The 19057-nt window shown below is 51.4% G+C and overlaps 1 protein-coding gene across 1 annotated transcript in view; it reads right to left on the bottom strand.

Moving 5' to 3' along the window:
* Nucleotides 1–17584, bottom strand: part of SCARA3 (scavenger receptor class A member 3) — a 38351-nt gene extending 20767 nt beyond the window's left edge. The window contains exons 1-2 of the mRNA XM_005562918.4: nt 17279–17584; nt 1543–1641 (exon numbers count right to left, since the gene is read on the bottom strand). Of these exons, the coding sequence (XP_005562975.1) occupies nt 1543–1641; nt 17279–17285 (106 nt within the window). The 5' untranslated portion in view covers nt 17286–17584. The remainder of the gene's footprint in view (nt 1–1542; nt 1642–17278) is intronic.
* Between the last annotated feature and the right edge of the window lie 1473 nt (nt 17585–19057).

Raw genomic sequence — 19057 nt, 5'->3', positions numbered from 1 at the left:
GGTGCTGGCGCTTTCTGGAATGCAGGAGACGGAGTCAGGACTTCAAAGAACAGCTCCCATCACTACCATCATCCTCTCTCTATGGCATCCTCATTTGGCCCATGGGGAGGGGCAACACCTCTTCCCTCTCCATTGGTCCTACTGATGACCCACAAGATGAGCAGCCAGCCTGAGACCCCACTGAGTGACCAACTTGTCTGGGCTTGCCCAGGACCTTCTGGGTTTTAGCACTGAAAGTCTCCTGTCACGGGAGCTCCTCAGCATGGTGCAAATCATCCTGGTTTGCTAAGATTGTCTAGGTTTTAAAACTGAGTCTTCAGGGTGCAATGGCTCATGCCTGTAATCCCAGCACTTTAGGAGGCTGAGACAGGGGGATCACTTGAGCCCAGGAGTTTGAGGCCAGCCTGGGCAACATAGCAAGATCCCATCTCTATTTTAAAAAATAAAAAAGAAAATGGAAAGCCCCAAACCCTGGGAATCCCCTCAGTCTCTGGCAAACCAGAATGTTGGTTACCAGTCCCCAAACTTTTCAGGGAACCAGAAGTTCTACTGGAAACCAAACAAATAGTCACAGTCCACCAGTGGAGTTACTGGTATGGAGGAAGGAGCGAGCCAGATGTTCCTGAATATGCAGGCAGGCGGCCATCACCCAGTGGGAATGCAGTGATGGCCCAGCTGCAAATTCCTAAGGTGAATTCAACTGTAGCCACACATTCTGAGTACTAGGATGCTTAAAAATCCTGATGCCCAGATCCCACTCCAGGCCAAACAAATAGGAATTTCCAAGGGTTGGTCTCATGCATCCACAGGTGACTGTAATGAAGAGCTAAGGTTGAGAACAACTGCTCTAACCTGCACCAAAGCACTGACGGGCCCCACTCCAAACAGCGGTTCAGGTAGCATGGGACACAATGAAGGAGACAACTCTGGGCTAGCTAGAAGATGGGCCCCAGGGACAGAGTATGTAGCTCTGGGAGATGGCAGACATCCCTGATGGGTCTCAGGAAGAGCCCAGGAGACAGGTGGCACTTGTGCGAAGCTTTGATTTCAGGCCAAGCGCAGTGGCTCACACCTGGAAACCCAGCAATTTGGGAGGCTGAGACAGGCGGATCACTTGAGACCAGGAGTTTGAGACCAGTCTGGGCAACATAGCAAGACCGCTGTATCTACAAAAAATAAAAAAATTCATCCAGGCATGGTGGCGTGCGCCTATAGTCACAGCTATTTGGGAGGCTAAGATGGGAGGAACACTTGAGCCCAGGAATTTGAGGCTGCAGTGATCTATGGTTGTACCACTCATACCAGCCTGGGCGACACAGCAAAACCATGTCTTTAAGAAAAAAAATTCTAAACTCCTTTGACATCATTGGTACTGCACGCCCAGGGCCATGAACTCTGCCCTTTAACCATCCAGGAAGCAGTGCGGAAAGGACACCCAGGCTTTTGAAACCACCTAAAGAGACACGTCTCTCACTGGCTTGGGGATGGAGACAGGGATCTCTCAGCCCGGAGTGGAGATCAGGGGCAGCCCAGAGTCCTTACCCTTCTGGGTGCACGGGAAGCTCGGCATGTCCTCGTCATCACCCACCAGGTCCTCTTCCGTAACGCACAAGGCATCTCCATCGCCGCCGGCTGACCTCACTATAATGGAACCAGTGCCGTCAGATCCAGAGCCATCCCAGCCCTCTCCAGCAGCCCCTTTTATTTACCAGTCCCCACATCCCGTGCCCACCTCTACCCCTGAGCCAGCTCACTGAGCTCCAGGTGGCCTGATGTAAGCTGCAAAAAGGGGGTAGATGTAGGAATCAGGTGGCTGAGGAGCTGGGATGTCCTGCCCCTCTGGATAAGGAGAGCTCCCCATTTCCCAAACGCTGGGAAAGACACATGGGCCAGCCCAGCGCCTGCTCTCTCTACAGCTTGTTGAAACCCCTGGAGGTGGAGTAAGGAGAAATAAGAGCTGGCTGCTTGCTACGGCTTAGTGTCCTTCTATTCCCCAACACTTGGTCACTGAAGCAGAATTCTCTTCTCCAGGACAAGGCTGAATCTGGCTCCAGCATAGTCCCCACCAAGACTCTGCCTCCAGTATAGCTGGAAGGCTGTGAAGAGGAGGAGGCCAGAGGGAGGAGGCAGTCAGAGGGAGGAGGAGACAGGATGGGTGCAGATCCCTGCCTCACACAATCTCACCCAGGACCCACCAAGTGTCAAGGGGCCTTGGGCGGAGCAGGTCTCCTGTCAGAGGCTGATTTGGTTCTTATTCCCTGGGACAATATGGTCCCTAACTAAGACCTAAATGATGTATCCCTCACTCAGAAGATTCCTCTAGTTCCCCAGACACCCTTCACCTCCCACTCCTTGTAAGTAAGACCTGGCCTTTTCCTTCCTTCCTTCCTTCCTTCCTTCCTTCCTTCCTTCCTTCCTTCCTTCCTTCCTTCCTTCCCTCCCTACTATCCTCCATCCTTTCCTTACTTCTTTGCTTCCCTTTCTTCCTTCCTTTCCTTCCCTTTCTTTCCTTCTTTCCTTCCTTCCCTACTTTTCTCCTTCCTTTCATTCTCTCTCCCTCCCTCCTCTCTTCCTTTTACTCTCTCCTCCCTCTCACTTTCTTTCTCTCTCTCCCTCCTTCTGTCTTCCCTCTCCCTCACTTTCTTTCTATCCCTCCCTCCCTCCTATCTCTCTCTCTGTCTCTCTCTCTCTCTCTCTTCCCTCTCTCTCTCTTTCTCTTTCTCTCTTTATTTGCTTGTTTTTGGGGGTCCTTAAGGATTCCCTGCTTCTTTCACCTTTAGCTATGCACTTAGCAGAATGTCTGTAGTTTATTTAATGCCTACATTTTATAGCCCGAGAATATTTTAAGTTGGTAATGCTAGAAGTAGAAGCTTCAAGTTTTGCTTTTTTCCTTTTTGTTTTTAATGCAATAAAGTGCTGGGTTTTGCCTCAAGGCAATCTTCACAACACCTTATAAACTTTACAGTCCAGAGAATCACATTTATGGACAAAAAGACTGAGGTTCAGGGAAGTTCAGAATGTTGCTTAGCAGCCCACAGAATAGAAGTGGTGAAGCCACGATGTGAACTCGGAAATCTTTTCTATCATACCTACAACCACCTTGAGGTAATGAGCAAAGGTTCCACAAAGTGCTAAGAGATCTTGCTCCTGCAACAGCAAGGTCAGCGGGTAGACAAGAAGAGGGTGGCACATGAATGAGCTGCGGAGCCCTGGGGGCTCCTGACCATGACTGATGGGCATCTTGAGTCGCATCCTAGACCTGTGAGCACCTGGGGCCCAAATGCCATGCCACAGCCATTGTGATCAACATAGGAGCTGAGATGCAGTCGGCAAGGCGCCGTTGGTAAGCAAAGGCAGCTCTGAATGGACTCAGTAGGGAGAGGACTGAGGGTGACCCCAAATTACGGATGCTACCATCACGGCCATGAACGTCCTCTGCTTGGCCTTCATGCATGGCTTAAACATCACTTCCCCAGCAGACTTTCTTGAGCTCCCAGACTAGTGTAAGGCCCTGTTGCCCACACCTCACATGCTCTGTGCTCTCCTGTGGAAGAATGCACCTCTCCTGTCCATGCGGTGGCTCTCTTCCCCAGCACTTCAGCTCCAAGGGCAGAGACCATCTGTTTTGTTCTCTGCTTTATCCAACACCCCAAGCACAGTGGTTGGCACAGAGAAAGGCTCAACAAACACAATTTCAAATAAACCAACGAAGGATTTGGTATTATGCTTTCCAGCCATTCTACGCCTGCCTTGGAGCTCTTTGGGGAGCTTTCAAGGGACCAATGTCAGTCAGAGCTCCACCCCCAGAGATTGAATTAATTTGGAGAGACAAAGGAGACCTGGGGTTTAGGACTTTGAAAGCGCTCTCACATCTATTACCCCATTTGATCCCTACAAGTAGCCCGAGAGACAGAGTGAGCACATTTTCTCCTGATTTGACAGGTGAGGAAAGTAAATTTTGTGTATGTGGGCACGTGTGTGAGGGTGTGTGTGATGCATGTGTGAGTATACGTGCATGCTGTGCTTGCACATGTGTGCACGTGCATTTTTGCCCATGAGTGTGCATGTGTGTGTACCTGTGTATGTGTGGTGTGAGGTTTTTAATGCCTGGCTCAAGTCACAGAGTTGGGCAGTGGCAAAGCTTCCTGAAGCCTGGTTTTCCTCTCCACAATAGGAGATTCCAGGTAGATTTGCTTACTGGGGCACTCGTGCGTGTGTGGGAGCGGCGGGGGTGCAGGCAAGCGCTTTGGAGGGTAAAGCAGGAGAAGGAAGGAAGCATGAGAAGTTCCTTTTCATGCATATCCTAAGAAGCATCACTTTCAGCTCTCCTTGGGCAGCTGTCCCGTCATCAATCTGCCAACAGTTTACAAGGAAGCCTGGCCTGGGCGGTCACCAGGATTACGATCTCTTTCCCATAAATGAATGCCTGGGGCAAGGCAGGGGAATTCCTTGGTACCTTCTGTTTGTCTGACCCAAACCTCCCCCTACTAGCCATGGCCTCTCACCTTCGGAGAGCCCAGTCAGAACCACGCTGTGGGCTGTGGGATGTATTCACCACCGCCCCGGAGCTACCGTGGGGTAGTATTCCTTCCATCCCTTAGAGCAGAGCTGCCTCCTCGGCCCAGTTCCTCATCTCTCCCCATCCTTGATGAGCTCCTCTGCCCTCCCCCGTGACTGGGCCTCCTCCCTGTTCTGGCTCTAGGGCCAATTTCATCACTTCACTGTTTATAGCCTTTGCAGGGAATCTGGGATGACTTAAATCAAGCAAGGCTGACACCAGGCTTCAGCAAACACCCTCTCAAAAAACACAGAGCTTTGTTATAACCAGCTTTCCCAGTGGATAGCCCCCCAAATTAGCAACTGTTAGCCAGTGGAAATTGCTAACAAGACGTTCCAGTACTGCACCAAGTGACCCATGGGAAGGGAAGTGGCAGCTTCCAGCCAGGATCTTGGATCTCTCTAGACGAGGGAGACCACGGATGTTTGGCCATCTTCCCTCCATTGACATCTCAGCTCCATAACTCACAGCCCTCCCCAATCCACAAAGAGTTCTTCTCTCTCTAATCCCTTGGATTTCCTGTCTTCCAGCACTAAGCCCCGGACCATGGGGACCCCTGACTCATCTATGTCTGGAATGTTGTAGTAACTCACCACTGTAGCCTCGTTCACTTAATAAGAACATAATCCAAAGCATTTGTGAGGCTCTTATAAGCCGAGCCCTTTGCAAGCACAAGCTCATTATGTTCACGTTATACCAAGACTGTTCTGATCAGAGTATGTATGGATGAAGAAACAGACATCAAGAATGAAAAAGCCCTGGCTGAGGCCCCAGAGTAGTGATTGATTAGAGGATGACTGATTAGGCAGGCATCCGTAGTCCCTCCTTGAACTAGGCCAAGCGGAGTTAATAGAGATGGCAAAATAATTTCCTTCCCCTCTCCGTCTTCTACGCCTATTCTCCTGCCATCAAGGGCAAACCGACTTAGTGTTAGGTGCACCAGCTCTCCAAAGGTGTTTCAGGGATAGAGAACCACAGCCTGAGAGGGTGGGAAGGGAATTTGCAAATTCACCTCCATCATGTTACAAAGGCTCAGATACGTTAAGTGACCTGGAAGCTGGTTAGTGGCTCCTAAATATCCAAGAATCTGAGGCAGGATCCAAACACGCATTCGAGTGTCTGCAGAGTTGCGCATGCCCATCTCAGAACTGGCACAAGGCCTTTCCATACAAGCCTGATATCAGTTGACAGGTCACACTCCTAGCAATTGCTACATCCCTGCAATCAGGAAAGCTCCCCTCAGCTGCTTTCAGCACCGGGTTGATCACATAGTGGATGTTTCATAAAGATGGGTTTTCCGACCCTCTGCAAAGGCCTATGTTTTCAGTTAACTGTTATCCTCTGCTGTTTTAATCAGGAGCTCATGTGTCTTTAAAAAATGAAGATTGATGACTTAAAATAGGGTTGAAATCTGGTTTATTCTTAGGATTCTCCATGACTAGGGAGTGCTGGAGACAACGGATGCATTTGGGGTGCAAGGCTTAAAGCAATGAAGGTGAAATTCATAGACCAAGGGCTGATGTTTGAACTGCAAAAGAATGAGCTGGTGGAGGAATGGGTAGGAGCAAAATGTTGGCTCTGCTTCTCCTCCCCTTCTCAGAACAGAACAAAGGACATCATACTCTCCTCCTAAAGCTCCAAGGGCTCTTGTTTGTGGGGCTCATGTTTTTCCATTGTGGTCCCAGTTAATCACCTTACAATACCACCTGTATGTAACATGTCTATAACTCTCTAAAGTAAGGCACTGGTTCTTGTCTGTGTCATGTATAAAGAAATGGAGGACTCTTGCCATGCTGCAAATGGAGGAGTGCCTGAGTGTGAAGCATGCTGGGTGTCTGGAAGGGGTAATGAAATCTTCATGTATGATAGGCTCTAGGTGTCTGGAGAGAGGCTCCATTTGTAGGAAGGCAGAAATAGCATTGGTTGCCTTTTGTCTCTTCTCTCTTTCTCTCTCTCTCTCTTTCTCTCTCTCCTCTTCCTTTCTTCATCTTCCAGGAGCAAGGTTATTTTAGCAGGAGCGGATGGGCTTGGAAGAGGACACTGGAGAAGGTACGGTGATGCTGGGACCTAAAAACCTACGGGGAAACTCCTCTCTGGGGACAAACTTGGGACAGCATGGGAATCATCAAAGAATGAACATCTGAGACTCGGTGAGCCAGTTTCTGCCTGCCTTGTTCCCAAGGCCCCAAGGGACCACAGCTGCTGTGAGGGAGGGCCCTGGTCCCTGTCACAAAGAAGCCAGCCCCATGGATTTCCTAGTGAAAGGCACAGCCAGGTCCCAATCTTATTGCAGCGATTACTATCCGAATCACAGGCAGGGTGCTTAGAAAAAAAGTTAAATAGCCTGGGAAGGCCAAGGCCAAGGCTGCAAGCCCAGACCCATAAAATAGTGGCAACCACTAGAGATTTGAAAGGGCCTCTCTTCCTGTCACCTCTTAGGTCACAATATCCATCTCAAACTCCAGAAAGAAGGACAGCCATAAGAGGAGAAATTCCTTATTTTATTTTATTTTTTTTAAGCCTCTGCTCCCACAGAGCCACGTAGCAAGTTTGATGGAGGGTGCATGTCTTGGCACATTGCTAAGCACGGCCACTGATTCCACTGGGGTTGAGCTTGGTTTAGCTCTCCCTTTGCGGGTAGAAAACAGCCCGGACCTGTTAACCAACTGCTAACTCAACTGTGGTCACCGATGCCGGCTTTCTTTTGGTGCCCACAGATGTGTCCTTGGTTCCCTCTTTCGCCTTTCTGGGACTGCATTCTTCCATCTGAGTCAACAAGGGGGAGAGATTCGAGGAATTGAATAAAAGGTCTTTCTTTGGGCACTTCAAGGAACATATTTTGATAATTATCTTCTGCAGGGTTCACAGAGTGGGTTTTCAAAACAGCCAATTGGATCAGTAAAAATAAAGATTTAAGAGTCTTCTCTGGAGCCAATGCTGTATTTAAAGTGCAGAATAGCTATAGTTTAAGGTTGGAGAATGCTATAAGTAAGACTGCAAAATTGTTTTCATTAGAGCCCTTCCGCCACTACCCCCTCTCCACAGGCTTCCTTTGTGGGTTTGTCTGTAATCGGTTGGGAATCCGCCTGCCCACTCAGGTCTCAAGACGCGGGTCCTTTCCCTTCAGATCTTCCTGCTCAACAAGTTGTCCTTTTCTGCTTCCATGGTTCCGCCAGTTTCTCTCCTCCAGCACTTGCCCCTTTGTTGGTCCCCATCCTCAAGCTTCTGCATCCCTAAAACCACATCTGCTGCTCTGAGACAGGCTTCTCTCTCGCTTCCTGCTACCTCCACCTGAATCCCTTCGGCTGCCTCCCAGTCTGTTCTTGGTAACCACAGAGGTTGTGGGTAAATCCCTGCTTTATCCTAAACCCTCTTTAACCTAAACAACTTTCCTCCCCTTTTTTGCCCTCCACTCCTCTAACTGGGACCCTATTCCAGGTGGTGCAATTCTTCATTAGATGGGCATGGCCCACTCTGCACAGACATTCAGCATCCTGGCCTTGCCCACTAAAGGCCAGTAGCAATCCCTGGTCATTGTGACAACCCCGAATGCCCACCCATTTCTAAATACCTGCTCGCAGCCTGGTGCTGCCTCTAGTTGAGACAAGAACCCAGGCTACTCACCCAACACAACAGGCACTCTCCCCCCATTACTTACACATTGGTCTCCTCTGTGTACACAGCACTCCCCCCGACTCCCCTGAACCCCAAGAATTCAGAGGGATGGGAGGGGTGGGAATCACCGGCTTTCTTTTCTTTTTTTTTCTTTTTTCTTTTTTTTTTTTTATAGACAAGGTCCTGCTCTGTTGGCCAGGCTGGAGTGCGGTGGTGTGATCACGGCTCAGTGCTGCCTGGACCTCCCGGGTTCGAATGATCCTCCCACCTCAGCCTCCCAAGTAGCTGAGGCTACACGTGTGCACCATCACACCCAGCTAATCTTGCTTATTTTTTGTAGAGACAAGGTCTCACTATGTTGCCCAGGCTGGTCTCAAATTCCTGGCCTCAAGTGATCCTCCTCCCTGGGTCTCCCAAAGTGCTGGAATTATAGGCGTGAGCCAACGTGCCTGGCTGGGAATCACCAGTTGTCTTGATCCCTCTTGTCACCTCTGATCCTGCAAACCCTAGTCTGTCTCGCAGGGGCACCCCACTTCCCTCCTCTGAGCTTCATGTTCCTTAAGTGTAAATGGTGGGGAGATGGTCTGCTTCAATGAGCTGCTGTGAAAATCCAATGAGATATATATGAAAAGTACCTGGCACATAGTAAATGCTTAATAAATAGTAGTAGTCACTTTTATTAGGATTATTTTTCTATACTATTCCAATGAATGCTCTCATTTATGGTCATCTCCCAACCCCTATCACTCCCAGGACCAATTTCCAACTTACAAGAAATCAGTTTTTCAAAACATATCCTATGGGACACTAGTCCCAAATTATTCTTTGTGAAAAAGGATTATTTGATCAAGTAAGTGTGGAAAACATGGCATACTCTATCGCCATCTTAGAGATTCACATTCACATAGCAAACACTTTGAAAAGTGCTGGAAAAATAATAATAAGCCCATTTAAATCTGTGTTTAATTCCATGTTTCTCAGACTTATTTGGCCATGGAACTTCCTGCAGATCTTGAAAAATAAATATATCTTTTCATTCTGGGACCTATGTTCAGAGGCAGAGGGACTCTGACTTTAGGGAACACTGTTCTGGATAATGACATCACCTGGATTGGATCATTTCTTCATTCTGTCTCCTGCCATCAGCTTGAATGGAGGCAGCTTTTCTGTTGAAACTCAGGGCTCCTGGACATGGGACTTACTGTCTCATCTCTACACATCTGGCCTGCCCTCTGGAGCTTAAGGCTTATCGCTGTTCCATCTGCTTGATCTCCAGCCCCTTCCCTTCTTTATCCCCAGTGCACTAAGCCTTTCCTCACTCTCCTTCCTCCAGGCTCTCATTCGCCCTGAGCTCCAAGACCAGCCCAGTCCCCAGGGTTGGCTTCTGCCCCCTGGAGCCTATAGTTCTCTCTCCTGGGCACTGTCACTTCCATCCTCAGCCTGCTTTCTTAGCACTGAACTAGGGAAGCCCAGAGCTGCAGGAGAGTGTCAGAGGGTGGCACACATTTGGCTTCAACCAAGTCCTGCCGTCTGGAGCCTCACTTCCTATTCCTGGGTTCCTCGGGGGTCAGCCCACCTCATTCTCTAAAGATGAGCTCATCCCCTCCTTTTCTGAAAGGATCAAGACCATGAGATTCCAACTCCTTTCTTTATGATCCACTAACTCTGTACAGATGCCTACACTTCAAACTCAGCCTGGGAGAGGGATGGGGAAAGAGGCCTTCTTGTGTATTCTGAGTAGTCTGACACCCTCTGTCAATACTGCAAGGGCGAGTGCCCTTTGACTCAGTAATCTTTCTTCTAGGAACTTCATGTTAAGAGAATAATTATACGACTAGGCCAAGGTGTATGTGTAAAGGTGATCACTGCATGCTATGATACACCTGGGGGAAAAGGCAAATAGCTAAAGTGTCCATCTCTAGGAGATTGGTTACATAAATTATCACAGAGTCTTACTATGGGATGTTATGAAACCATTTTTTAAAAATACTGCAAGGTGGGTGCAGTGGCTCATGCCTGTAATCCCAATATTTTGGGAGGCTAAGGCAGGAGGATCACTTGAACCCAAGAGTCTGAGATCAGCCTGGGCAACAAGGTGAAATCTCATCTCTCCAAAAAATACAAAAATTAGCTGGGCATGGTGGCATACACCTGTAGTCCCAGTTACTTGGGAGGTTGAGGTAGGACAATTGCTTGAGCCCAAGAGGTCGAGGCTGCAGTGAGCCAATGATAGTGCCACTACCCTCCAGCTTGGGCAACAGAGCAAGACCCTGTCTCAAGCAAAGAAACAAACAAACAAAAACACAAGCAACAACTAAAAACCATCACCACCAATAAAAACCCCAAGTAATCGGGAGGCTGAGGAGGGAGGATGGCCTGAGGTCAGGAACTTGAGACCAGCCTGGGCAACATAGCTAGACTTCATCTCTACAAAAAATACAAAAATTAGCTGGGCATGGTGGCACCTGCTTGTAGTCCCAGGTACTTGGGAGGCTGAGGTGGGAGGATCCTTGAGCCCAGGAGGTCAAGGCTGCAGTAAGCTACGATGGTACCATTGCACTCCAGCCTGGGCACAGAGTTAGACTGTCTCAAAACAAAATAAAATAAAAACAAAAATAACATGGATAGTATAATCTTATCTACATGAAAAAAGTCTGTGCAAACATACACAGAATGAATTCTGAAGAATGTTCGTCTACATTTTGTCATTTATTATCTCTAAAGGGTAGGAGTTCAAGTGAGTGAATGTTTCTCCTTTTCAGAATGTTTTGGTTTTTTAAAAAAATAATAAATGTGTTATAAAAAGGTTAAATGCAGCTGCTAGTAATGCAGTTTGCCTGTAACCATCTTTTCTCCTTCCCTTGCCTCCCGATAAAGAGATTCTTTCTTCTCAAAGCAAGTCTCCCCCAATTCCACTGCTCTGTCTCCAAGTCCCCCTACGCCTGCTCTTCTGTCCCTCCACCTTCCAATGAGCACGGGTCATCCTTGCCTTGAAAACCCTTTGAGCTGGGCCCTGCCTCCCACTCTAAGGACATAGCTCCTCCCGCGCCTTTGCTTCTGATCTACCCTGCCCCTCTGGCCCTTGCAACCTGGCCTTCTCTGATCCACAAATCCTGAGCTAACTCTACTGATCAGCAGTCAACGCTGGGGTTCATTTCCTCCCCCTTGGAACTCTCTCCTCTCAATTTCCATGACATTACCATCATGGTTTTCTGCCTGTGCCCTTGACTGTTCCTCTTGGCTGCTTTACAAGCTCATTTTCTTCCTCCCACTCTCTAAAAGTAGAGGTTTCCCAACATGGGCTAAGGCCGAGAGAATATCTCCAGGGGCAAGTGGCAAACAGGCCTTCTCCTGACAAACCCTCCCAGGGCTCTCCAATGTCAACCAGACACAACCGCATGTCCTACATGGAGCACTCAGGTGCTCTCTGGCTTAGGGCTCCCTCAACTGCAGGCCATCTCTCTCCCCCACCACCACTCTTCCCCCCAGTCCGGCTATCCAGCTTTTCCCAGCACTCCTTCCTGCCTTCTTCACTGTCCCCATCCAAGTCTTCCCCCAGCCTTCAGCTCCTCTCTGAAGCCTTTCTGAACTGCCCAACTTGAAATGCTCCCTTTCTCTCCCAGGATTCTCATCCAGTCTCCCGTATATGCCATGCATTTGTTCTTTTGTGGCATCTGCCTGGATGATTCGGTTCTCCTCTCAGGTGTGCACATCTTGTTTCTGCTGGAAGGGCAAAAAGTACCCAGGGTTGCCTTCCAACTAGTGTGCTTCCTCCCTGAAAGCAGGAACTCCATGCTTGTCGGCTGACTGAAAAGTGTGGGCTGGGGCAACATCCCAGAATAACCCATTTTTCAGCTTGGGTTCAGGTGGAGGGAAGGTATCTCATCTGAACCATGAAGAAGATGCCTGCAGGTCTCTACCTGGAGACGTTGAGGACACTGATGGAAATACGGCTGTGAAGCCCAGAGAAGCAAATCTGGTGCCGTCAGATTTGCCGACTTCCACGTGTCACATCTTCAAGGCTGGGAGAGATTGTTCAGGGAACAGGTGCCAGCAAGAACCAGGAGCCTGTCTGTGGCTGAAACCGAGGACGCATCTCGAAGAACAGCAGCAAAGAAGGAAAGCCAGGAAAGGAGCCCAGCCCACCCCCAAACTCCCTTGCTGGGACCTCCCTTAAGACACTTATCACTGTTAGTGTTTTTTTAAGTGACTTGGACACAAATCCTACGTGTCCTAGTAAAGAGTAAGCTCCTTGAGAGAAGGGACAGCATCTGAGCTCTTTGCAGCTTCCTCAGTCCTTAGACATATATAGACATACAGACCTGGCACCTGGCAGTCGCCCCATGGATGTTTGTTGAATACAGGCATCTTTCTGCATCTTTACGAAATGCCTGTGTGAGGTTCTGAGGATACCATGGTACAGTATAGATGTGCACACTGAACAGATGTAGTGGACACCCCTAAGTGCTAGGAACAGAGACCCCACTCTCATGAAACTTACACTCTGATACCATCCTGTGGGATCACCTGGTCCACCTGGATGAGGGGACTGACCCCAGGGAGTACCACAGACTTCATCCCAGTGATAAAGTTGGCCTGCGACAGGGCTGGGCCTGACCCTGGGACTCAGTACTCTACACAAGCGAGCACACACACACACACACACACACATATCACTAAATTAAACATGATCAAACATGGGCAGTGCATGTATGAGAGGCATGCCCAGCTAGGCCACACTGTGCACCAATTCTAACACCCAGAACAGCTGCCTGTCCTTCATGGAAACTGCCAAACTATCCATCAACCTAGCCTACTGAGAAACAGAAGGCTTTTTCCTCGTCTCAAATGAGCCTTGGGACCTGAGTCTTCAGTTACCAGGCTTACCCCCAGCTAGAGGGCAAGATGACTGTTTTGGCCGGGGCTGGGGGTGGGGCGGATGTTTAAGGGTTTCGAGCTAAACTCCAACATCTGAGCTGCGGGGCTCCCTGGACCCCTCAGTCAGGCCGTCTGGTGGCTCTTTTCACCTTCACCACATCAGTTCCTTTTCTTCTAGCCCTGGCTCCTTCCGGTGCCCCTGGGGAAGGAGGTCAGGCTTTCTGGGACCCCCAGCCTGGCCGCTCGTGAGTGGAGATCCTCTCCTCTCTGCCAGAGGAACGGTGCAGGGTGGATTCCTCCCGGGATTGCTTCTCTGTATTTTCACAGTCCCTCCTCTCCCCACCTCCACCCTTTGCCCACATGAAGTGGGCACTGCTCTCTGATTCTGCAGGGAGGGGCTGTTCCTCCCACGCCTAAGGAACACAGGGCTGCCCCCTGCCCTGGCCACCGCAGCCAAGCACAAGTCTCTCGGGGCAAAGGGGCCACATGGTGGGCCCGCTTCCAGCCATCTCACCACTGAGTCACTTCCGCTCCCCAAGTGGTGCTCAGGCGCAGAGCCCTTGGGCCTCAGGGACCACCCAGGAGGACAACGGGGCTGAAGAGGGCAGATGATGGTGCCAGGAATAGACATGTTTTTGACTCTTAAATCAGTCTTCACAATGCACCAGCCTGTGTCTTGGGCATCTTGGGGGCGGGTCCTTCTCACTGGAGGTGTGGAAACAGCTCCACAGGTGGCTGCTAGTGGCTTGGACAAGCCAGTGGGAAGCTCCAAGGTGGGCCTGTCACCAAGGGGCTGGTGGCATCTGAGTGTCCCCTTAGGGCCACGTGCGAGAAGGGCCAGGTGCCAGCTTGGATCAAAAGAGGCGGTGGCCTAGGAGTCCCAGTCAGCTGGCCATGGGGCAGGAGGGGCCTGGAGGTGGAAATGGCTTGGCCGGCAGAGTGGGCCCTGGCGCTCGGCCACTGCTGGGCTGGGCAGCCCAACGAGTGTGTTTTCTTAATCACCATCCCCACCATCACCTGTTCTCCATACGACATCACATCACATCACATCACGTGTTTATTGTGAGCAGGGCATGATCCTTTGCCAACAGATGTAATTCGAAGATTGATGTGGCCTTTGGAGGAGCGCGGAAAGGGTTCTCTGGAAGGGGCTGCCTGCCCTGCTCTGCCAGGCACTTTACTTTTTCCACTCGGGTGGGAAAAATGTTGGTTCTTTACACCCCACAGATCCCAAAAGACAAATATTTGCTGTCTGCCCTGCCGTTTCCATCTCAGGTAGAGGCGGCGGCTCTTCCCGGCTGCCAGGGAGGGAATTGCTGGAAGTCAGTCCCCAGTCCTGCAGCCTGGGCAGCCCCTGGGATGTTAGGGGAGACCACTGAGGGGTTTCCGAAGGCTGGAGGAAAAACACACCAGCGCTGCCCTCAGGGCCTCCGTAGACAGGAATCCCGCCCCACACATGAAGAGGCTGTGGGATCCAAGGGAAAGGAGGAGAGAGGTAGGGCTTGGCTTCCTGTATAGGAACCCACAGCACAAGGACAGCCTGGAACTCGGCAGCGTGGTGTCAGCGGGTCCTCCTCAGGCACCTTCTTTTAAATATTCATTCACACCAGCTCTTTTCTTCTCTATTTCACAGGATTTTGGCCCTGCCTCTTTTTTTTTTTTTTTAATAAATTTTATTTTTTTACAGATAGGGTCTCACTCTGTTGCCCAGGCTGGAATGCAGTGGTGCAATCATGGCTCATTATACTTCAAACTCCCAGGCTCAAGTGATCCTCCCTCCTCAGGCTCCGGAGTAGCTGGGATTACAGGTATCTGTCACCATGCCCGGCTGGTTCTCTTATAGTGCTTGTCTGGAATTGGGGTGGAGCCACTCTGAGAATGTGAAACATCTTACCACTATCATCAAGGTTCAGGGCTGTGTGGCCCCTTGTTAGATGTGGTCCAAGACCTTTCTACAGGCTTCCAGTAATGGTCTGCCCTGGGCCAGCTGACTGCAGAGGGTTCAGCTGCAAAGGTGTCTCAGTGAGGAGCAGGACTTGGGGCGAGGCTCCCCTCGCTGCCTGCCAGGTGCTCCCTAGGGCTGATTATAACTTGCTTGGCTCATCCCGCACAGCCTAGGACTTGGAGAGGCCAGCGGGAAGCACAGAAAGGTGCCAGAGGCAGAGGGAAGGAAACCACAGAAAGGCAGAGTGGATTCTAGACTAGAAGTCAGGAGTCCTGGTCTCTAGTCACCCCGACTAACTGTGATTCGTAACAACTCACTTCTGTCCACAGGACCAGCTACATAATTTGTGGGGCCCAGTGTAAAATGCAAGTGTGTGTGTTTGTGTGTTGGTGGGACGGGATGACTTGTTAAAAAATTGTAAGAATTGGCCGGGCGCGGTGGCTCACGCCTGTAATCCCAGCACTTTCGGAGGCCGAGGCGGGCGGATCACAAGGTCAGGAGATCGAGACCATCCTGGCTAACACTGTGAAACCCCGTCTCTACTAAAAATGCAAAAAATTAGCCGGGCGAGGCGGCGGGCGCCTGTAGTCCCAGCTACTCGGGAGGCTGAGGCAGGAGAATGGCGTGAACCCGGGAGGCGGAGCTTGCAGTGAGCCGAGATCGCGCCACTGCACTCCAGCCTGGGCGACTAAGCCAGACTCTGTCTCAAAAAAAAAAAAAAAAAAAATTGTAAGAATTTCAGGCCGCATGGTGGATCAAGTCTGTAATCCCAGCACTTTAGGAGGCCGAGGTGGTAGGATCATTTGAGGCCAGAAGTTTTAGACCAACCTGGGCAACATAATAAGGCCCCGTCTCTACCAAAAAAAAAAAAAAAAAAAAAAAAAATCCAGGCATGGTGGTGCACACCTGTAGTCCCAGCTACATGAGAGGCTGAGGTGGGAGGATCACTTAAGCCCAGAAGTTTGAGGCTGTAGTGAGCTATGATCATGCCACTGCACTCCAGCCTGGGCAACAGAGTGAGTCCCTGTTGCTAAAATAAAATAAAATAAAATAAAATACATTTTTAAAAAGTTCAAGATAGCACCTGCAGAGCATTAAACCAAGTGTGGGACCTTGTAGGATGGCACTGGTTGCCGAATCCATGAAGCCAACCCTACCTGCTTGGGCCTCAGTTTCCCTAACTATGCAATGTGGAGGCTGCATCTGGTCAGAAGTTTGTCGGTGGAGCCCTTTCTTCCAATGAACCCTCAGGCCGTTCTACATACAAGAGACAAACAGCTGGTCTGATTGAAGTAGGCTGAGAGCTCTGACCCCACCTCCATACCCGTCAGTGGCACCTGAGAGTGTGGCTGAGAGCCCTGCAGATGATCTCAAAGGCCCTTTTCAGTTTCTACTTTCCGTAAGTGGATGAGGTGGTGAGGTTCTCACTGCTAGGAACACAAGCATCTGCCAGGGGTGTTACAGGAGGATTACTGAAAGACACCCGGAATGGCCTTAAAAACCTCAAAGGTTCCCTGCCTCATGACTCCAAAGCCTGCTTCTCCTCTAGCCTCAAAATGAACTCGAAGACCAAGTAGGGGCCTAAAGACACCAGGCCCTGGAAATGGCCACTTGGGATCATGTCCGGTTCTTATTTCTATCCCAAGAACTGGCTGCAAGGGCCACCCTGGTGCTGGCTCACCACCCTGGCGAGAGCTCAGTCCTGGGCCATGAAGCTTCCCCAGCGGCTTCCTCACAAGGAGGTCAGAGGGTGGGTCAGGCAAGGTTCAGGGGTTGGGAAGGGCAGGGCCTGGGCTGAGGGGCTCTGACACTGCAGGTCTCTTTTGGGGAAGGGCTGGAGGTCCTAGGGGAGAATCCTAAGCCCGGCGCCGGTTGAAAGCTCCGTTGGGCGGGAGGGTGCTGCAGGGGCCTCTCTGATGGGTCCCCAGGGTCGAAATTTACACTGCTGGAAATTTGGGTTGGTGATACCTTTCTGCGCCTATTGGTTAAAGGGATCAGAAACTTCTCTGGACTTTAAAATTATTTGTGAGGTTAGAGCAACGGCCGATGAGAACAGGACTGCAAGGGGCGTGTGTGAGTGTCCCCATCCCCCCTCTCCTCTTTGCTTCCTCCGGTCTTCAGGGATCCGTCCTGTCTCGCAGGATGCCCAAAAAGGCAGGGGAAAAGCCAGAGGCGCCCTGCCCTCCTCTCAGCCTCGACTGCAGAAAAGGCGCCCCCAGGCCCTGGGTGGAGCGGGGGGCAGGCGGCCCCCCTTGGACCTGCCCCCCAACGGCCGCGCTTACCTTTCATGGTCCCTTCCTTCGGGGCCTCAGGAGGGCCCCGCTGCAGGCGGCTGGAGCTGTAGTGGAGCCGGGCGGCCAGCGGGTTCTCCAGGGCGCGGATCGCCGTCCTAGGCGCCGCCCGCGGCCGTGGGGCTCCCGCCCGGACTCATGCTCCGGCGCGCGGGCTGCGGAGGCGGCGGGCGGAGTGGAGGGTCCCGCGGGGTCGCAGCCTGGGGACGCCCCGCCGGGCGCCTAGCGCCGCGCCCCGCCGCCCAGAGCGCTCATCCCGCCGCCGCCCGCGCTTCCCGCTGGGGCCCGGCTAGGTCTGCCGCCGCCCCTCGCCCCGCGCGTCCTCCCTTCCTCCCTCCCGCCTGCTCCTCTCCCTCTCCCTCCTTCCCTCCCTCGCTCGCAAGCCTCCCTCCCTCCTCGTCACTTCTTGGGCCCTGGCCCAGATCAACTTCCTTGGTATTTTCAAAACTGCCGCGGCCGGCCTCTTTGTGCAGCCACGGGCACCCGCCCCCCGCACCCCACCCCGCCCCCCGCACCCCACCCCGCCCCGCCTCGCCCATGCGCCCCCGCAGCCCCAGAGCCCGGCCTCGAACCCGGGCCCCGCTGCGTCTTCCCTGCCCGCGCTGTGGCTGCAATGGGGCACTTACTGGGAGAGCTCTTTGATCTTAGTCAGTTTCACAATCGGGACCGCCACGTGGCTGGGGCAGGGGTGGGGACCCCCCAGATTTTAGCCCTGCATGTTTTTTCCTCACCCATCTATGGTGTAGAGGACCTGGGAGAAGGACGTCTGGGACCGCACATTTTAGTGCTGAAAGTCGCGTGTCCAGGGCAGACGTGGGAGGTTGGCCACCCTGTGAGCACCCTGGCTCTGCCCCTGCCTAGCTGAGTGACTTTGGGCATCCAGTTCACATCTCCAAGCTTCCGCTTTCTACATGAGAGAACGGGACCTGGAGTGTGCCACATTCTGTGATTTATTTTTCATTTTTATTTGTTTGAGGCTCTAGCCGTCCAGGCTGGAGTGCAGTGGCTCAATCTCGGCTCACTGCAACCTCCCCCTCCTGGGTTCAAGTGATTCTCCTGCCTCAGCCTCCTGAGTAGCTGGGATTACAGGCATGCACCACCCCGCCTGGCTAATTTTTTTTGTTTTTTTGTATTTTTAGTAGAGACTAAAAATGTTGGGCAGGCTGGTCTGGAACTCCTGACCTCAGGTGGTCCACCCACCTCAGCCTCACAAAGTGCTGGGACTATAGGCCTGAGCCACTGCACCTGGCCATCAGATTCTGTGATTTTGTTGTTGGAGGGGCCTCTGGGGTAATCAGTGACACACAAGGAAAGTGACTGCAGGCAGGGAATTGAGACTGGTCATACGTGCCCCTCTGGATTCTCACGTGTCATTTTTCATTGATTGAACAAACATTTACTGAACTCCCAGGTGCTGGCCAGGTCTAGGTCTGCTCTGCCCACCCCACAAGCTGCCTCTGCAGGAAATCAATCAGGTGACATGGATTTTAGAAAAGAGAAAAGACTCATTGGCAAGGGCACCAAGAGAGGAGGTAGGAGAACAGCTCTGAAATCCACCTCCCAGAAGGTAAGACTTAAGGATATTTATGGGTTAGGGAAGTAGAGTGGTCTAAGCCATGGGGAAAGGCGATTGGCAGTGGAGACAAATGAAGAAACAGGTTCATTCCATGCCAGTGTAGTCTGAGCTCATGGTATTTTATAGGACATGTGTGCAGAAAATGGCAGTGTTAGCATGATCCACGGGTGGAGTTTTTTGGCTCTCCGACATTG

This window comes from Macaca fascicularis, chromosome 8 (genome assembly GCF_037993035.2).
Source record: "Macaca fascicularis isolate 582-1 chromosome 8, T2T-MFA8v1.1".
NCBI lineage: Eukaryota > Metazoa > Chordata > Mammalia > Primates > Cercopithecidae > Macaca > Macaca fascicularis.
This window is presented reverse-complemented; position numbering and strand designations above follow the sequence as displayed.